Here is a 17,702-nt window from a genome sequence, read left to right on the forward strand (position 1 = left end):
CGCCTTTCCCTTTTTAGCCAGGGGGGCTAATCAAAGACAATTCGCCCACACCGGGTGACCGTCTTTCCAAATTAACTGGATTTGGTGCTGCCGTGTACACCCCAGATGAAGGATGAAGTCACCAGAGTCAATCTAAGGCATGCGCTTGCCGAGGGCCAGTCGAACAGAGCTCCAAAAAAAGACTGCAAATAAGCAGCTTGTTCAACAACATTAGCAGTGTCAACCATATTGAGAGAAAACACATGTCTGCAAGTGTAGGCATCTCAAGCATCAACGATGGTCTGGACTCACCTTTGCCGTGGGAGGTCTCGATCATCCAGGTGCAGTTGAGGTTGTGTGGGTAGAAGTCTGGGAAGCCGGGGGACAGGATAGTGCCCGAGTTGCCCTGGATGTATCCTCCGCACAAGGCTGCTCAACACCAGTGGTGGGTGGTTGCGAAAGGAAAAGGGGTTGAGAAGAAAGGGGGCAGGGTGCGGAGTTGAAAAATGTGTTAGTCCACACGGTTCATGTTCAGATTTAACTGTGTGCCCTCGGCCTGCTGTGGTCAGCAAGGCACTGCAGGAAGAGGACTACCTACCCCCTCCTCAGAATGCTGATTTAGAGGTTGACAGCAAAGTTATTTTCAAGAGGACTCTGAACGCGGCACTTAAAATTACCCGACTGTACCAAGCAGAGAAGATAAACTAAAATCCACCATAAAGGCTTAGAGTTCTCTCAGTATCCACTGGTGCAACAGTCTGATACCCAATGTCCTTTTGCCTCATTGGCTCAGCATCATTTGTCCATGGAGTTTGTACTCTTCAAGGGGAGCAAAAGGCGAAGGGAAAGGGACACAAAAAGACAAAGGGAGACAAAAAGACCACATTAGGGTCAGACAAGACGGATGAAAGTGAGACGTTGATGAAATTCCCCCACAAAAACGATGGGGAAACTCCAGCCGATGAGATGCATCTTCTCTGGAGGTGCCCTTCGAGCCAGCATAAAAAGTGAAGCACGCCACTGTTTCATCAATATAATTAGAGAGGAAGATGGCTGGGGGAGAAATCAATACCATCCTGAAGTGTGAAAATCATTTATAGTAGGGAATAAGACGGGAGAACTTCAAAGGGTATGATTACATCCGTACATATAAAACATTTATGACGAAAGGAGACGGAAATATTCTCGAGTCTACAATAGGGAAACACTTGTTTTATTGGACGCTTTTAGGCCTCGTGAAGTTAAAACGGAAGGCAACAAAAGACAAAGTGCCCATCCCGACACTTTTCATCGACAAATTCCCAATAAAGGGTTGGGAGAAGTTTTAGGGTTTTGGTTCAGGTTGAGTCAAGGTTTTTCCGCACAGCGTACCATCGCAGCTGGGCAGGGGGCGACTCCACTGGAAGTTGGGTTCGCACTCCAGCGGCTCGGCGTCACTCAGCGAGTAGCCGGCGTCGCAGCTGAACGTCACCAGGGCGCCCACATAAAAGTCGTTGCCGTGGCGCTGGCCATTGACGGGGATGCCGGGGTCAACGCAGTGGTCAGACTGCAGCTGCAAGGCTAGAAGAAAGACATAAGGCATTAGTCGAACCACAAAGTATGAAGCAAACTTGTCTGAAAATCCATGGGCGTCAGGTTTACTGATGCAAAGGTATTGGAATTGGTATCGTTATTTTTATAGCAGTCGACCAATGGGATGTCGCCCTGAACTTTTTCCACTGCAGGCTCGTCTCCGTGGTGAATTATTAAAGCTTTGCAGAGATTCACCCCGAGACAAGCTGCAAAAGGTTACCAGTGTGAGAAGCATGGGAAAAAATAATAAGGTGGTAACAAAAAAGTTGTTTTTGTTTTTTCTTCAAAAATTTGAAAATATAGCGTAGACTTTATATATTAAGACATAAGAATACGATTTGAATGACCTGCATGTGAGCACACTGGATATGTATTAATGCTTTTATTGCCTTTAGACTTAACTAATCCTGTGCATATAATCACAATTGCTTAATTGCTAATCGTGTGTACATCAAGGCACCAAACCTAACCATGTATATGAAAATGTACGTATGAATATGCGTAGGTGTCATTGGAAATTCCATTATAGCATTTTAAGTATGTAAATGTATTAAGCAGTTGCTAGCATGTACCGTATACTGTATGGAGAACATAGTCAGCGGAACTGTCTATATCTCTCTTGTCCATGGCCATTTACTTCTTGGTCTTAACAACATTAAACAATAAACCTCACCGGTGTTTTAACACTAATGGCAATTGCGCTGAGCACTGCCACTTACTTTCATAGCGGATGCGGAAGCCAATGTCGGAGTGGCTCTTGTCGGTGGAGAAGAACAGGAAGAGGAAGTTGGAGGTGCTGATGAGGAACTGGGGAACCTGCGTGCCCTGGTAGCTGCCGATCAGGGGCGACGAGGGGAAGCGCCCGTCACGCACCTCCAGCACATCATAGTTCACCTCCGTCCGAAACCTGGAGAGACGGCGATGGGGTAGTGGGGTCAAATGAGTGAAAGAGAAAGGGACACAGTGTGTGTGTGTGTGTGTGTGTGTGTGTGTGTGTGTGTGTGTGTGTGTGTGTGTGTGTGTGTGTGTGTGTGTGTGTGTGTGTGTGTGTGTGTATTGGAATTTTCCATATGTGTTTTTGCATTTTTGCATGTTTGTTGGAAAATCTCCAGGTGTGTTTTTTTCTGTTTTGCATGTTTGTGTGAGTCTGTGTGTCTGTGTGCGAATGTCTGTTTGTGTCTGTGTCTGTATGTGTGTGTGTGCGAGTGTATGTTTGTGCGTGTGTGTGTGTGTGTGTGTGTGTGTAGGCGTATGTCTGTGTGCGTGAGTGCGTGTGTGTGCCTTTGGCCTCATTTGCATACATATTGTGTAAAACTGATCTCTCAAGTCCTCTACTGTGTGTGTGTGTGTGTGTGTGTGTGTGTGTGTGTGTGTGTGTGTGTGTGTGTGTGTGTGTGTGTGTGTGTGCATGTGTGTATGCATTTGTCTGTGTGTGTGTGTGTGTGTGTTGATCATCAAAGCGCCAGATAAAATGTTAAATGGAACGCACTGCCATATTTTATTGATGTGACAGTAAAATCAAAGAACAGCAAACGGTCGTGTTGTCTCCGCTTTGCACGGCGAGACGGACAGGATGAGAGTCGAGAGAGAGAGAGAGAGAGAGAGAGAGAGAGAGAGAGAGAGAGAGAGAGAGAGAGAGAGAATTACCTCATCTCTCATCCTTCCATTTTCTTGTTCCCCAACTGTCTCCTCAGCCATCGTGACACAATTTTTTTACAAATTTCTATTCATTTCATATCACATTTCTATTTTCCTGTATTTTCTTTTTTATGTTCAAATTAAAAATGTACTTTTTTCTGTGTTCTGTATTTTCTATACAAATTTATATTTCAGTATCTTCTAGTTTCCGCATTTTCTCATTTCAAATTTGTATTTTTTTTTTGAAATGTATGTATTTATTAGCCATATGTTTTCAGATAGAAACACAATAATACACATTTCTATTCTGTGGTATTAATCTGGCATTTGTTTATAGGGATTTTAGCAGTGTCCTCTGGAGGCCTGGGTGGGTGGTGCATCAAAAAAGATCGCTCAAATAATTATGAGCGCTCAATAAATTAAACATGATTTTACCACACTCTGTGTTGGAAGGGCGAGCGAGAGAGAGATGTAGAGAAGGAGAGAAAGTAAGATTGAAAACAACAAGATAACTCAAGTTGTAGTTGTGACAACGGTGTGAGTGGAGGTATGAAAAACTGAGAGAAATATGTGTTGGATTATAAATCAGGTGGCGGGGCTGTGTGAGTGTGTGTGTGGGGGGGATGTACTGTATGTGTGTGTGTGTTGTGTGTGTGTGTGTGTGTGTGTGTGTGTGTGTGTGTGTGTGTGTGTGTGTGTGCAGTGGGCCTCACTTGTCGAAGATGATTTTGATGGGGTAGCCCGGAGGAGCCTCAATGATCCACTCGCAGTTGAGGGCCTCCTTGTAGAGCTCAGGCCAGCCAGGGGACAGAATGATCCCACTGGGGGCTTTCAGATCTCCTCCACAAGGGGCTGAGAGAGTGAGAGATAGAGAGAGCGAGGTAGAGAGAGAGAGAGAGAGAGGGAGGGAGAACAAATACAGATTGAATAATGTATGCCCGTTCCAGCTGATGTATGATCGTCTTGTTCCTGTAGCGCGTGGGTCTGGCTAATGTAAATCTGCCATGGGCCACTTCAAGGTTAACCATCCCGAGAGTCTTTGTTTGAGTACATGTGCATATACTGTATGTGTGTGCGTGCGCTGCTATTCGATCTGTCATGGAACCCCCTCTCCGCCTCAAAGAGAGATGGCGTAACAACTATGATCACAACAATGAAGTCTCGAGAACACCAACTGCCCTTTGCTATCGCTTGCCCTGCCTTGCCTTACATAGCCATCTCTCTAACGGACTATTCTTAACCATAAGAGAGGGGAAGAGAGAGGGAGGGAGGGAGAAAGAGAGAATAAAGAGAGAGAGAGAGTTAGTTACGGTACTGTCGCCTCTCCCCTGTTTGAAGTGGAAAGATTTAATCAGCTAACTCAGCGCACTGAAGGACATCTATGAAATGCATTATGCCACGTAGCAGGGGTGTGATAGATGGTCCCGGGGAGAGGGTGGCACTGCTGCGGCACTCTGGGGGTGAGTGGGGGGTGGGCACGTATTTGAATAACACCCTTCCTCTACTTAGCATGAATACCACACCTGATGATGAAACCCCTTTGTAGTGCTACCTCCAGAGCAGCCACTCTGCCTAGCGCCTGTAGCTTCAACCCGGAGATTTATTGAACTCAAGTAGAACGAGTGAGCGCCAGGCAGGTAAACGGATGATTCAGCATCCTGCTTGTTTGCTGATTGCAGCCTTTTTAAGAGCAAGGATAACCGCCGAGCCTGGATACGAGTCTCGATGGACATCACTGCCCTAAAAACCACTGGATGACTGATCACATTAGTTCCGGTCATTGCAGACCATCCGAAGTATGGTCAAACTTTCCACATAACGAATTAGAACTAGAATATCCACATATTTGTAATACTTGGTGACTGATTTTAGGAACAGTTAGGCGGGGCACTGAGCTGTTGACGTATTCTCAGGGTAAGGTTCATTATTCTTCATCCCAGGTTCCCATCATGTATAACTGTTAGAACAACCTTGCTGAACACTTTACTCTTGAGAAACATAGCACTCTGGTGCAGATTCTCACTGTGCTTGAATGCTGTTCAATGGGGCAAACATTTAAGATACAATACTTTTTATTGATCCTGTGCAATTAAAGATCTAAGATATCCAAGGAGCAGTGGGCATCAGCAGCAAAGCGCCCAGGACCAATTCCATTTCTTGAGCCAATGCTTTGGTCAAGGGCATTGGCAGAAGTGTCTAACCTTAACATGCATGTCTTTAGGGTGGGACGAAACCAAAGACCTTGGAGGAAACCCATGTCAACATTGGGAAACAACGAAAACTCCACACATAAAGGCCTCAGTCGGGTTTGAACCCAGGGCCATCTGCTGTGAGGAACCAGTGCGAATGACTGAGCCACCATGCCACCAAGAAAATTCATAAAATCCATGGCCTTAAGGCTTCCGTGTAGACGGGTAGAAGGGTTTAATTCAGCGTTGAAGCCATAAAAGAAAAAGTAAAATCTCCATTTTGAAAAACGGTGAACTCACAATACAGTCAGACATTATTATTGTTCTACAGAAAAAAATGGCGGCAAATCTGAGCTTCTTATAGGTTTTCAGGGTTTCATCGACTTTTGCACTTCCGCAAATTATCATCTTTTGGCTATAGCTGTGCTACCGTAAAAATAAACTAGAATCCCCAAACCTATCCTTTGCAAGAGCTCCATCCTACGTTTCCGGTACCTTCACAGCGGGGCACGGCGTTGTCCCACACCACGTTGCCGTCCTTTAGGATGCAGGAGACGGTCTGCGAGCCGTGGGTCTTGATGAAGCCCTCCTCGCACAGGAAGGAGATAGAGCTGCCCAGCTGCAGGCTCTCGCCAAAGCGCTTCCCATTCACCGGCACGCCGGGGTCCGGGCACTCGTTGTGGCGAAAGGCTGGGTGCAGGAAGGGTGGGTGGGTGAAGACGGGATGCGAAAACGCGGATGAAAGAAAAGAACGAAAAGATCAATGTGACTTTGAAGACAACAGCGTTAACAGGGCACATTAACCGGGATTTGGCTTTAGAGTATTAAAACGCATGCACATTGCACACGGATCACACATTCTTTATGGTCATGTTCAAGGATGCCAGTTGCCATGGGGATTTAGGAAGAATGCTAATCCGCGCTCATTTATTTCTTTATTTCGGCGCTTGAGAGAAGGAAATGTAGCTTCTACTTAGCGCGTTTGTATTGATTCGTCCCGGGTTTGGGAGTTATGGCTGATGGATGAAACAGCTGGGAAACCTCAACTGAACGGTCATCCCTGGCAAACCCCCCAAGAAAGGGTCCTGAAACTTTAAGCTTAGTCTGAAGCCATGGATAAGACCCGACATCCACCAAGAGACGCACAAGCCTGGAAACAAGGCGCGTCAACAGATACTGTATATCAACTATGCACCCCCCATCTCCCAGTTCTTACATTTCTTCTTGCTTCGATTACACGTGTTGGTTGTGGTTGATGAATCCCCCCCCCCCACCCCCAATCTCTCTGTCTATCTGTCTCTCTCTCCCCCTCTCTCTCTCTCTCCCCCCTCTTCCTCCATCTACCCCCTCTCTCCCCCTCTCTCCCCCTCTCTCTCTCTCTCTCCCCCTCTCCCCCCTCTCCCTCTCTCTACCCCCTCTCTCTCTCTCTCTACCCCCTCTCCCTCTCTCTACCCCCTCTCTCTCTCTCTACCCCCTCTCCCTCCCCCCCCCCACTCCCTTGCTCTCCACCTCTCTCTCTCTCTCCCCTCCCCCCCCTCTCTCTCTCTCCCCCCCCTCGCTCCCCCTCTCTCTCCCCCCTCTATGCCTCTCGGTCCCTCTCTCTCTTTGCCTCTCTCTCCCTCTGTCTCTCTGCCTCGGTCTCTCTCTCTCTCTCTCTCTGTCTCCTGGACCCAAACAGAGTGCAAAGCGGCACCTCATCCATCATGATCATCTTATTTATTAAACCACGCCACCCTCCCCCGAAACAGTTTGGTGTGTCCTCAATTAACGTGAATGATGGGAACGTGTCCCCCCGGCACGGCCTGCCGCAACGCGCAAACAGCCAAAAAAACCTCACCTCGACGGTGAGATGACACCATTTTCGGGTAAAAAAAAAAAAACAAACAGCCGTCGGCTTCAATTAATGCCGCTTGACATTCACTCGTCGTTGCTTTATTTATTTATAAATCAAACTCGCTAATTAATGCATTAGCTGCCATGTGTTTTTCACATTGCGGAATTCCGGGGAAACCGGGTTCAGGGCCATGACACGTTTGCAAATTAAGCCTGAGATGAGGTGACCCCAGCTATGTCCCCGGCTTGAGGCGGAAAATGCTAATGTCGGTGCTATATACCGTTCTGGAGATCTTCCATATTCCAAAGAAGCTTTAAAAAAGCGAATCATCTTATATATTATGTTTACCTTTACCATTATTTTAAGTCACTGTATGAACCGAAGAAGAGGGCTTTGCTCTCGATACATCATCTTTAATTATACCGATAGCGACATTGGTAGTGCGCTACACTAGTTCCCATTCCCGCAACTCATACGAGCGTGAACGCAGAAATTACGCATATTTTTGTTGTTGTTTAATTTTTATATTAAAAAAGGTTTAACCAGACCAAGTAAGGGGTAATTGAAGGAGATCCACCGCGGGATATAATATTCCTAAATGCACGGATCAGATTCATTAGTAGCGCCGCAGCGACTGACAAACATATTCATGAGCTGTCTAAACAAATCAAGAATGGAGGATGTGACTTTGCGGTAGCCCAGCTAACTTTATTTGAAGAAGTTATTTCCTTTGGGATGTAAAACGGCTGCAAAATATGGCTGCAGGCTCATCACGTAAAAGAAAGAAGGGGGGGTGCAGTAATCCTACCACTGTGCTGTAGCCGAAGCCCTCACAGCGTATCCGTGAAATGGTTTTAGCGGCCGCCTCGCACGCCCTACTGTAGTAAAAAAAGAAGCCTGAGTAGAATTTCCTAAGAACTCGGCAAAAGGACCCAGAATAGAATATAATAATGAAGCGGCGGCACAACAATGGCTCTTGTCAGGTGGTGGAGAAGCTGCAGTCTTTGTTTGGGCTTTAATTTAGACGTCAAGCCCGCGTTTAGACAAAAAAAGGAAATGGCGCTTTTGTCGTTTCCGCGCGGATGCCGTTTTGTGCGGAAGACAGAGGGACGGGTGACGGCGGATGATTCATGAGGCCCGTTGCTTACATAAAACACCACGCAAGTTCATACAAAGAAACAAACAAACTGCCAAATGGGGACGAAGCAAAAAGCATTAACACAGGAAAGAATGTCTTACTGGTGAAGGTGATGTTGAAGCCCCGATTGGTGTAGGTGTGGTCGGTGAGAAACTCCAGCCGTGCCACGTGCGCACTGGTGGTGATGGGTGGAGGCAGGACCTCCCCAGAGAACGTGCCCAGGATGGGTGACTCGGCCTTAGAAATTGAAGACGGAACAAATATTTAAGACATTTTTACCCTTTGTGGGGTGTGTTACTGGTGAGTAGATGGAAAAAATGTACATCAAATTGAATTTTGTATCACGGAGGAGAAAATGGATCAAAAATGCGTATCAATGGGGTGAAATTATCAAAAAATCTGATGGTAAAATTCAGGAAAATTAATCATATATTGGGAGTTAAAAATATATAAAATTCTTAGATAGTCCAGATTTTGGCAGCACATTGAGCTCACTGCTTGAGCACATTGAGCTTAATGTGGCGAAATGACCTCTAAATTTAAATGTAGATAAAAATCGGAATGAATTCAGGTCATAGGGAGACAGGTGTTGATACTCTGTCAACACCTGTCAATCTGAAGTGAATCAAAAAAGACAAAAATATACTCAAATGCCACTTTGAGGAAAAATGTAGCTAAATTCATAAATCAATGAAAACACATTTCCCTTCATAGGGGTAGCCAGATAGGGCCACTGAAAATCTAAAAGAGTGAGAGGGTGAATAAGAGAGTGTCTCCCGGTTATGCACGGTGCCATTTTTGTTTCATTCAATTAGGAAACAAAAATGAATGAATCTACAATAAAAACACTATTATTTCTTTGTGCGTTAAACCATCCTCACGAGGGGGCGTCTTTTGGCATTTTCAGTTAACTAAGATTAATTACTAAGAAAATCAATTAGAGCTTTATTTTGATATTCATTTTACCAATGGTAATACTCTTGGTGTCCTACAATTGGGTAAAAGTTAAAAAAAAAAAACCTGATCAACCATTATGGTGCATCTATTTCTTTAAGCTACATTAAGCTACACTTCAAAGGTACACTAAGCCATTCATAATGTCCCATAGAACACTGAACCACAGAGCCAGCTTTAATTCAAAGACAGTCCTTAGACAAACACGGTAGATGAACAAATATTCAGAGAAGGAAAAACAAGAAGTAAGATAGCGAGGAGGGTAAAAGACGTCAGACGGAGGGCCAGAACGGTCGATTGACATCGCTCCGTGGAGAAACAGTGAACATAGGCGGACAGACTGATGGACTGGCGGTCCGATGTGCGGGACGCTACGTGAGCTCTGGAGGTCTGCAGGGAGATGTTGGACATGACCCAGCTACCTTTCCGCCGTCCTTGATGGACAGGAAGTCAAACTGCTTCTCCATGCTGAGGTCATTGAAGGCCAGGTTGATGCGGCTCTCGGGTTTGGCGATGATCAGCCACACGCAGTGCATGTTGTTGCCGTACTCCTGGGGGTAGTTCGGAGACAGCAACACCCCCGACGGCGTGGTGAAGTTGAAGAAACACGAGACTGTTGGGTGGGATAAGAAATGGAAAGAGAGAGAGATACAGAAAGACAGGGACACAAAAGAGATACATGTTCAAGAGGGCACATTGGCAAAATCCCATTTTCTGTCACTGACTATATGGTGCATTTTATTAAATTTGGGTAAATCCATTAATCTCAATCTTGAAATGATTATAAAATGGCAAATATGACACGATGGGAACGACACCTTGAAGAACCGTACAGGTAAATTGACACTTATTCACATAAGTGTATACGTGTCACACATGCAGGACAATGTAATGCAAAAATGCCCAGGTTCAAATGCATGGTACAATGAATATCTAAGTAAACGCAAGCTGACCTGACCTATCAAGTTCAATATAACATACTTGTTCAAAAGTCCCAGTGCAAAAGTTTGGGAACCTTCTGCATTATTCATCTTCTTTTTGAAAAGATGATTACTAATGTGCAGACTTGGGTGATTTACTTATTACGGTTTCGGGCACTCTGTGCCTTCTAAAATATCAAATGCTATTCTGTTGCTGTTTATTCTGAAGTTAGCAACCATCGGCTCCTCTGATGAATTCTCCAAGGAATCCAAGAATCCAATGTGCAGTATGGAGAAGGCTACAAAAACTCTCTCAATGTTTGTATGTACACCACTGTGAGAAACATCACCACAAAATGGAAGATAAACGGAACAGTTTACAGGAATATCAAGAAAGATTTCAGACAAACTGACACAAAACCTGCTGAGATATCCTCACAACCTACACATCACTACAAAAGGGCTGCAGAAAACAGCAGTGGACACAGGTCTAGTTGCTTAAAGGACAACACGCAACAGGCGACAAGTACACTGCACTTTAACCAAAGGAAACCCCCAAGCCCTAAGACCTCAACATAAAATAAAGCATCATGCAAAAAATGCAAAAGAAAACCTTGAGAAGTATTTTGTAACAATGTGCTTTGGTCTGATGGAACCTTCTTTGGTCATGGCAAAAGGATTTTTTATGCCATTCTTGGGCCAAAAATGTTTTTGCACAACCAAAGAAGGTATGTTCTGGAACACCTTGAAGGACACCTTATCAACTGTCAAGCTTGAGGGTGAAGTCATGATGCTTTGGTGTTGTGTTGCAGCTGGAACCCTAAAAACCCATCCCTGCCCTGCATGTGTGGCATAACATTTAATCATGGACAGGAGGGGTGTACTTGAACTATTGTACAGGCGGAGGGAAGACAGGGCTCACATCAAATATCAAGAGATTCTTGAGGCGGTGTCCAAGAGACAGTAAAAACATTGAAGTTGAAGAGGTTGGGTGTTCCAGCAAGACAATGACCTGAAGCGATAAAGTATCTCCAGGTACTTCATGGTTGATGGGTGAAGGTTTTAGAAATGGCTGTAACAGTCCCCAGACTTGGGGTATCTTTGAAAATTTATGGCAAGTTCTTAAATTTATATTTCCAAACTAGAACTGTTCATGGGAGATGAAGCAAGGTTGGATTTTAAAGCCTGAAGAACTACGAAGAACAAACTTTTTGCTTGTCAAGAAGAAGCAAATCATTTCATCTGAGACGGCCCTGAAGCACGAAAACGAGGCCAGGGCTAGCATGGAGGTTAGAAAAACGTGTTTATTTCTTTAGACGAGAGGGGGCCCTCACAACTACAGACTTGTGGGTGCTAAGAAAATAAGAGCAACTCGTCGACCTTTGTTGAAGGTCCTTGTGTAAGACACTTTAACACTTTATTCCCCCAAGTTGAAAATGGCCGCGATGTTACAGGCTGGACTTTTCACAAAGTAGAACCAGAAATTCATATATGTTGACTCAACACTCCTGGAAGTAATAACGGCCTGTGCCAACGGGTCTCAGAACGCAAATATTCTAATGAATAAATAATTAGGGGTTGACAAATTGCAATTTAAGTAGACCTGCAAGTGCAGCATTTTATTAAACCTAGTCAATGGAGCTGAGGTGAACAAAAACCATCACGCCCCCGTGGTGACTTACAGTTTGTTAAAGGTTAACTAAATACAACACGGTGCTGGCCCTTTATGAGGTCGGGATTGAGTTGTAGAGCCACATTCGACTCCATGTCATTCAGACCCAGCGGTGTTTATCTAAGATCCCTTTGTCCGTCTTATAAATAATACAACAGTGGGCATTATCTGCCGGCTCGGTTCAAATTCCCTTTTTCCCTCAGCACCAACAGCCACCCGCGCCTCTTCCCTCCGTGTTTGTCTTGCGTGGCGTTAATTAGCTAATAAGGCTCCCCATTGTTCTGAAATACGCCGCCTGCGCCGAGTAAAGCACGAGGATAATCTGATCGTTTATCACGCGGGGGCCTCCCCCGTGTTAGGGACCGACTCATTGAAGCACACACACACACACACACACACACACACACACACACACACACACACACACACACACACACACACACACACAAATAATAACTCAAAATCAATAACTCACAGACGCAGCTGGGCTTCTTGGCCGACCACTGGTTGTTCTTCTGGCAGGTGATGTTCTTCTTTCCAACCAGCTCGAAGGCGGGCAGGCAATCAAAGTAGAGACGGTCGCCGTGCCGGAAGCCGGCCCCCTCCCGTTTGCCGTAGGCGGGGATCCCCGGGTCCCCGCAGCTGCCTTGGTCTATTTCTATGGGGGGACGAATAAGATATTTTAGAAGGGTGGGGGCTCTCAGGCTTTTTTGGCCCCCGATAGCATTTTTGGGTCTGTACAACAGATCGACAACAACAATTAGACAACAAGCAATTGACACATTTGTGATTTGGTACCAGAACTTTCAAAAGTCAAAAATCCAAAATTTTAAACTTTTTAAACTATAAAACATTTATTTCTTTATTACTTAATTTATTTTTTTTTTTATTATAATTATGGTTATTATTCATTACGGGACCGGTCAGGTGGTGGAGCGAAATTAGATCATCCAATTCATTATATATGTGCTAATTGTGGCTCTGGGGGGGGGGATTTGCATAGTGCTATGTCCTTGGCGTAGACTCCATCGGTCTGAGGTGGTTTCAAACTACCCAGGTGTAGGTGTGTGTGTGTCGTCTTACCTGCTTGAAGTCGGCAGGGCATTTTGGTAGATATTTTATCTCTTTCGCCATATTTGGAAATAAACACATTCTGTTCGCATTGTGTATTGCTGCCTGAAGCTATATTTATTATGATTTTTATTATCAATCATGTATCAATATAGTCCAGGAAATGTAACCACAACCCCCATGTGCAGATGAAGTGACCACACATGGTTCCACAACACCCAGATGGGAATATCTAGATGTAAAGGTTATTAACACTTAAATGAAGTGAGGACACTAATGTGATCCTTTCTTGGTAGAATGGTTATGGCCGACGCTCTCCCGCGGCTCCTCCAATAGTATTTCCTCAGAGGAGGTGGAGGAGACGAGGAGCAAGTGTCTTGTCTTTACAAAAAACTAAAAATGTCCCCACGACACTATCTGTAGCTTTTCAGCACCCAGGGTATCAACAATGTGCCTCCGGCCCAGTGGAAAGTCATATCCACATTTCTATATGTTCTAATGGAAGAAGTGACTTTTCACAACTCCTTGTTGCGAAGAATTAGCTAGAGAGTGTGTGGGCATGCACAGGGTTGTGTTTGCTGTGCTTGGGTTCTGTGTGTGCTGGATAAAGTAGCGCTGTCGCATCAATTATTCAATTTGTGGAAACAGACGGGCACGCAACAGGACACACAGCAAATCAGAAACCTTGTTTGTTTGGACTGCGGGAAGAGGGGAGAGCGAGAGGGGAGGCAGGGTTAGGGCTGATGGAAGAGAAAGGGGGATGGGGAGAAGCCAAAGAGGAGGCAAAGGTCTAGAGAAGGAGGGAAGGTGAGAGAGCAGAAGAGGGGAAACAGCTGGGTCAAAGGAGTGAAGGACTGGGTAAACACTGCAAAACAAATACATTGATTCGGGCGTTTTGGGACATTGACCCATTCAACTCAGTTGAATGTTTCCATTTGAACTCTCGACTAATCTCCACAGGTTTAAAAAAGTATCAGTGTCAAAACTCAGATATACTCAGTGCTCCAGCTCTCTCTCTCTCTCTCTCTCTCTCTCTCTCTCTCTCTCTCTCTCTCTCTCTCTCTCTCTCTCTCATTTTTCTTTCATTTCATCGCCGCTATCTTCACGTTTCACCGTCCACTCCAGCGGTAAACTTTAGAAGCTTATGTTAAATTCATGCATTACCTCATTTTAGGTGAGATAACTTTAGCATGTAGGATTGCCAGTGGGATCAGTCAATTTTCTTTAGTTCACAATGCAATAATGACACTTGAAAGCAGCCCGATTCCTCATTGTTTCCATATTCCAGTAGGTATTTTCTGTGACCTACTCCTTCCCTATTGGAAGGAATTGGACTGGCAGCAAAGTAAAATATACTCAAGTGTTTCTATTTTTGCTTCTTTGCCAGCTAAAATGTACATCAACCTTTTAGTCTTTTAGTTACAATTGGATGTCTACCTTCATCATAAGTCATCATAAGTCCTAGAGGTTTATTTTGGAGAGGTGTCATAGTGTTAAAACGTCAACCCTTAGCATTAGCATATTTGCATTTATCTCAACTTGCTTTACCACAATCTCTCCACCTTTCTGCGCCTAGTCCCTTCAAATGTTACTCAGCAATCTTGCAATGTCCTTCAACCATAAAATCCTACTAAAAATGCTAGAACCCTAAAAACCCATACGTGCCCTTCATGTGTGGCATAACATTTAATCTAATCGGGAGAAACTTTTTGCACCGAAGCATATTTGCAAGCATACACAACCACTCACAAATTATTTCTCTATCTCTCTCTCTCTCGCTCCCTAATTCATTATCCAGTGATTTATGCATCTACCTTCACCACTGTTCAGCTTCCCAGGTCACCAGACACATTCTCTCTCTGGTTGAATTCTGCGGAGCTTGAACTCCAGGGCATCGGGGAAATAAGGTCACCCATCCAAGATGCGACCACATAAACCTCATACCATACTTGCAATAAAAGGAAAATTTCACGGAGGGTAGTTAGCCACAATGCTGGTAAATCTCTAAATTATCCACATGCGGCAGCTCTAATAATGACAATCATCATTTGTGAGAGCGACTGGTGTTTTGTGTTCAAGTAGGCCGCACGCATAAAAACCACCAGTGCATTCTGGGAATTGGTGTTTTCTGGGAGCACCCCGCCGCCTGCTGCCTTGCATTGCCAGCGCAGTAACGCGATATAAACGAGAGCTTCTTTCATCCTCTTCTTATTCTCCAGAACTACACAGAGATGATGTTTTCACAGAGAAGTAAACTAGTGTTTATCTGTTCTACATTGTTACGGAGGTGACGTCAGCTCTTCTTCTCCTTCCTTTTTTATTTTTTTTACCATGCGAAGGCCCAGTGTAGTCTGGGTTAATTTATAACCTTATTTTATCAAAAGGGTTTTACTTTGTGACGTGACATCAGACAGACTATCGAAGGATTATTTTGATCTGCATCGGTGCATCAAAGGAACCGTGAGATCCCTGCCTGTGCTGTTGTTCTGAGCTCAACAATGGGTGAGTAACTCCAAAAACTCAACTGCTCCCTCAAAATTTTAAAATAAGTTGAGAGATTGAGTAAAAAAAAACAAAAAACTTGCGGAACTCGTGAAGCTTTCATTCATCATAGATCGACAACAAGCATATGTCTGCTGACAGTGACGCTGTGTTTGGTTTTGTTTATGGGAGGCGTTTCAAACGAAACTCTGGAACAAGAGCCAATGAAGCCAAAGTTGCAGATAGATCACCACGCCTATACAACGCGCCCCAGACCGAGACACAGAGATGAAAACAAGCTTACTTTGGTGTCAAACTATAAGTATTTAATGATCCTAAAACTGTTGTTTTTTATATTGAGCGGGTTCTTCAGCATTGAAACGTTCATAATATGAAAAAAAACGAAATGCGCATTGAAAAACAAAACAAAAAACTTTCGTGTTGATTTGCTGACTTGGTCCCCTCTTCACCAGGCGCTGTCACATTTTAGAGTGCAGATTTAGAGCCCCAAAGAGCCGCCACCTTGGTGATGTGAGGTGAGGTGGCCCCATGGGCGAGGCAGACAACTCACTGATCTGTAGTGGAAGTCACCTTTGAAAAGGGGGGAGGAGGAGGAGAGGAAGGCTGAGGAGAGGAGGACTCTTGAGGAAGGATAAGGGGGTTTCAGTTCAGGAGCCGGGGTAGAGATATGGAACTAGGAGGGCGATGGATACAAGACGGAAGGTAGAAACAAAAGGAAATGCCTGCGTGCACACACACACACACACACACACACACACACACACACACACACACACACACACACACACACACACACACACACACACACACACACACACACGCGTTGTCATTGCAGCACAGTAGCAAACTCAATGGAAAAACAAAAAAGTAAACATAAAAAAAATCCCTGCAGTGTTCTCCTTCTCAAGTAGGGCCCCTCTCCCCCGGCGGGCTGCCACAATTAGAACATGAGGGAAAATGGAAGCAAATAAGAGTCCTTTGATGTGCAGGCGTACGCTCGGGTTGCACGGATTCGCGTCGGTGTGGAGCCCCCGTGCACGTTAGCGAGTGTGTGTGTGAAGAGCAGAAGTTGTGACTCTCATGAATAAGGGATCAGATGTAATGGCATATTTGTTGTCCCTGTCTGTTCAACATTGCATCCAGGCATTGTAATGGGAGTTAAACCCGTGTGCAGTCGGGCTTTGACGCCAAGTCAGAAGAAGCGACGGAGAAACAGCAGGTCATGTATGCATCCCATAATACGCAACTCCTGTAAACACCTGCGGAACGGGTTTTTCTTGCATTGTGGCGCAGGTTATGAGTCGTGAGTTATCTCCATGAGTGCGCTAGCTCCGTTTGCGGGGAGGTCTCAGATGAACGATTGAGGTCACTGCAGAACTAATGCACGCAGACACTTGATGGTTGGGCTTTAAAAACAAAAAAAATTCCATGAAATAGATAATGCAAATAAGATTTTCGGGCTGCTCCGATGCGGGAGGTGAAGTGGTTCAAAGCGCTGCTTCTCCTTCATTAAGTGAAACTCATTGTTTTAATTACTCTTTGCTTTGCTCCACTTTCCGCTGGTATGTTTTAGCTGATGAAAACCCTGAGCATCTGCGGGCGAGCGGGGAGGAGGGAGGTCTCCTCCTCCCGGTGGTCTCCTCATGCGTGCGCACACACACACACACACACACACACACACACACACACACACACAAACACACACACGCACACACACACGCACACACACGCTATGATTCACGCTGTAAATTTCTTGCCTCTTTTCCCCATCGGCATCTGCCTTTTTCACACACACACACACACACACACACACACACACACACACACACACACACACACACACACACACACACACTATGACTTACACTGAATTTCTTGCCTCTTTTCCCCATTGGCATCTGCCTATCTCACAAACGCGCACACACACGCACGCATGCACACACGCACGTACAGAGCAACTACAGTAGGATGGCAGATGCAGAGTAAAAGGATGTTTAGCTAAACATTTATGGGGAAACAGTAGCGGCTGATCAAACAATAATTAAAAGCCAATGAAGTGAGATAGAGACAGAAGTTGAATTAAAGGGCGAGAAAATGACATGGTCATCGAACATTTGGTTAATTGATGAAAGCAAGATATTCACAGTAAAAGTCCCCCATGGAGATCGACACCACCTCCCTGGTGCCCCCACCACTCTAAAACAGGAGGTTTGGGGATGACAGATGTCAGGGA

General features: G+C 45.0%; 1 protein-coding gene across 1 annotated transcript in view; it reads right to left on the reverse strand.

Annotated features, from left to right (window-relative positions):
* Positions 1–17,702, reverse strand: part of csmd2 (CUB and Sushi multiple domains 2) — a gene marked incomplete at both ends in the record, with an annotated part of 282,856 nt that overhangs the window by 157,295 nt on the left and 107,859 nt on the right. Inside the window, 8 exons of the mRNA XM_080019861.1 lie at positions 292–408; positions 1,351–1,539; positions 2,271–2,458; positions 3,903–4,041; positions 5,874–6,068; positions 8,452–8,587; positions 9,727–9,917; positions 12,372–12,554. Of these exons, the coding sequence (XP_079875987.1) occupies positions 292–408; positions 1,351–1,539; positions 2,271–2,458; positions 3,903–4,041; positions 5,874–6,068; positions 8,452–8,587; positions 9,727–9,917; positions 12,372–12,554 (1,338 nt within the window). The remainder of the gene's footprint in view (positions 1–291; positions 409–1,350; positions 1,540–2,270; positions 2,459–3,902; positions 4,042–5,873; positions 6,069–8,451; positions 8,588–9,726; positions 9,918–12,371; positions 12,555–17,702) is intronic.

This window comes from Zeus faber (genome assembly GCF_960531495.2).
Source record: "Zeus faber genome assembly, chromosome: 1".
NCBI lineage: Eukaryota > Metazoa > Chordata > Actinopteri > Zeiformes > Zeidae > Zeus > Zeus faber.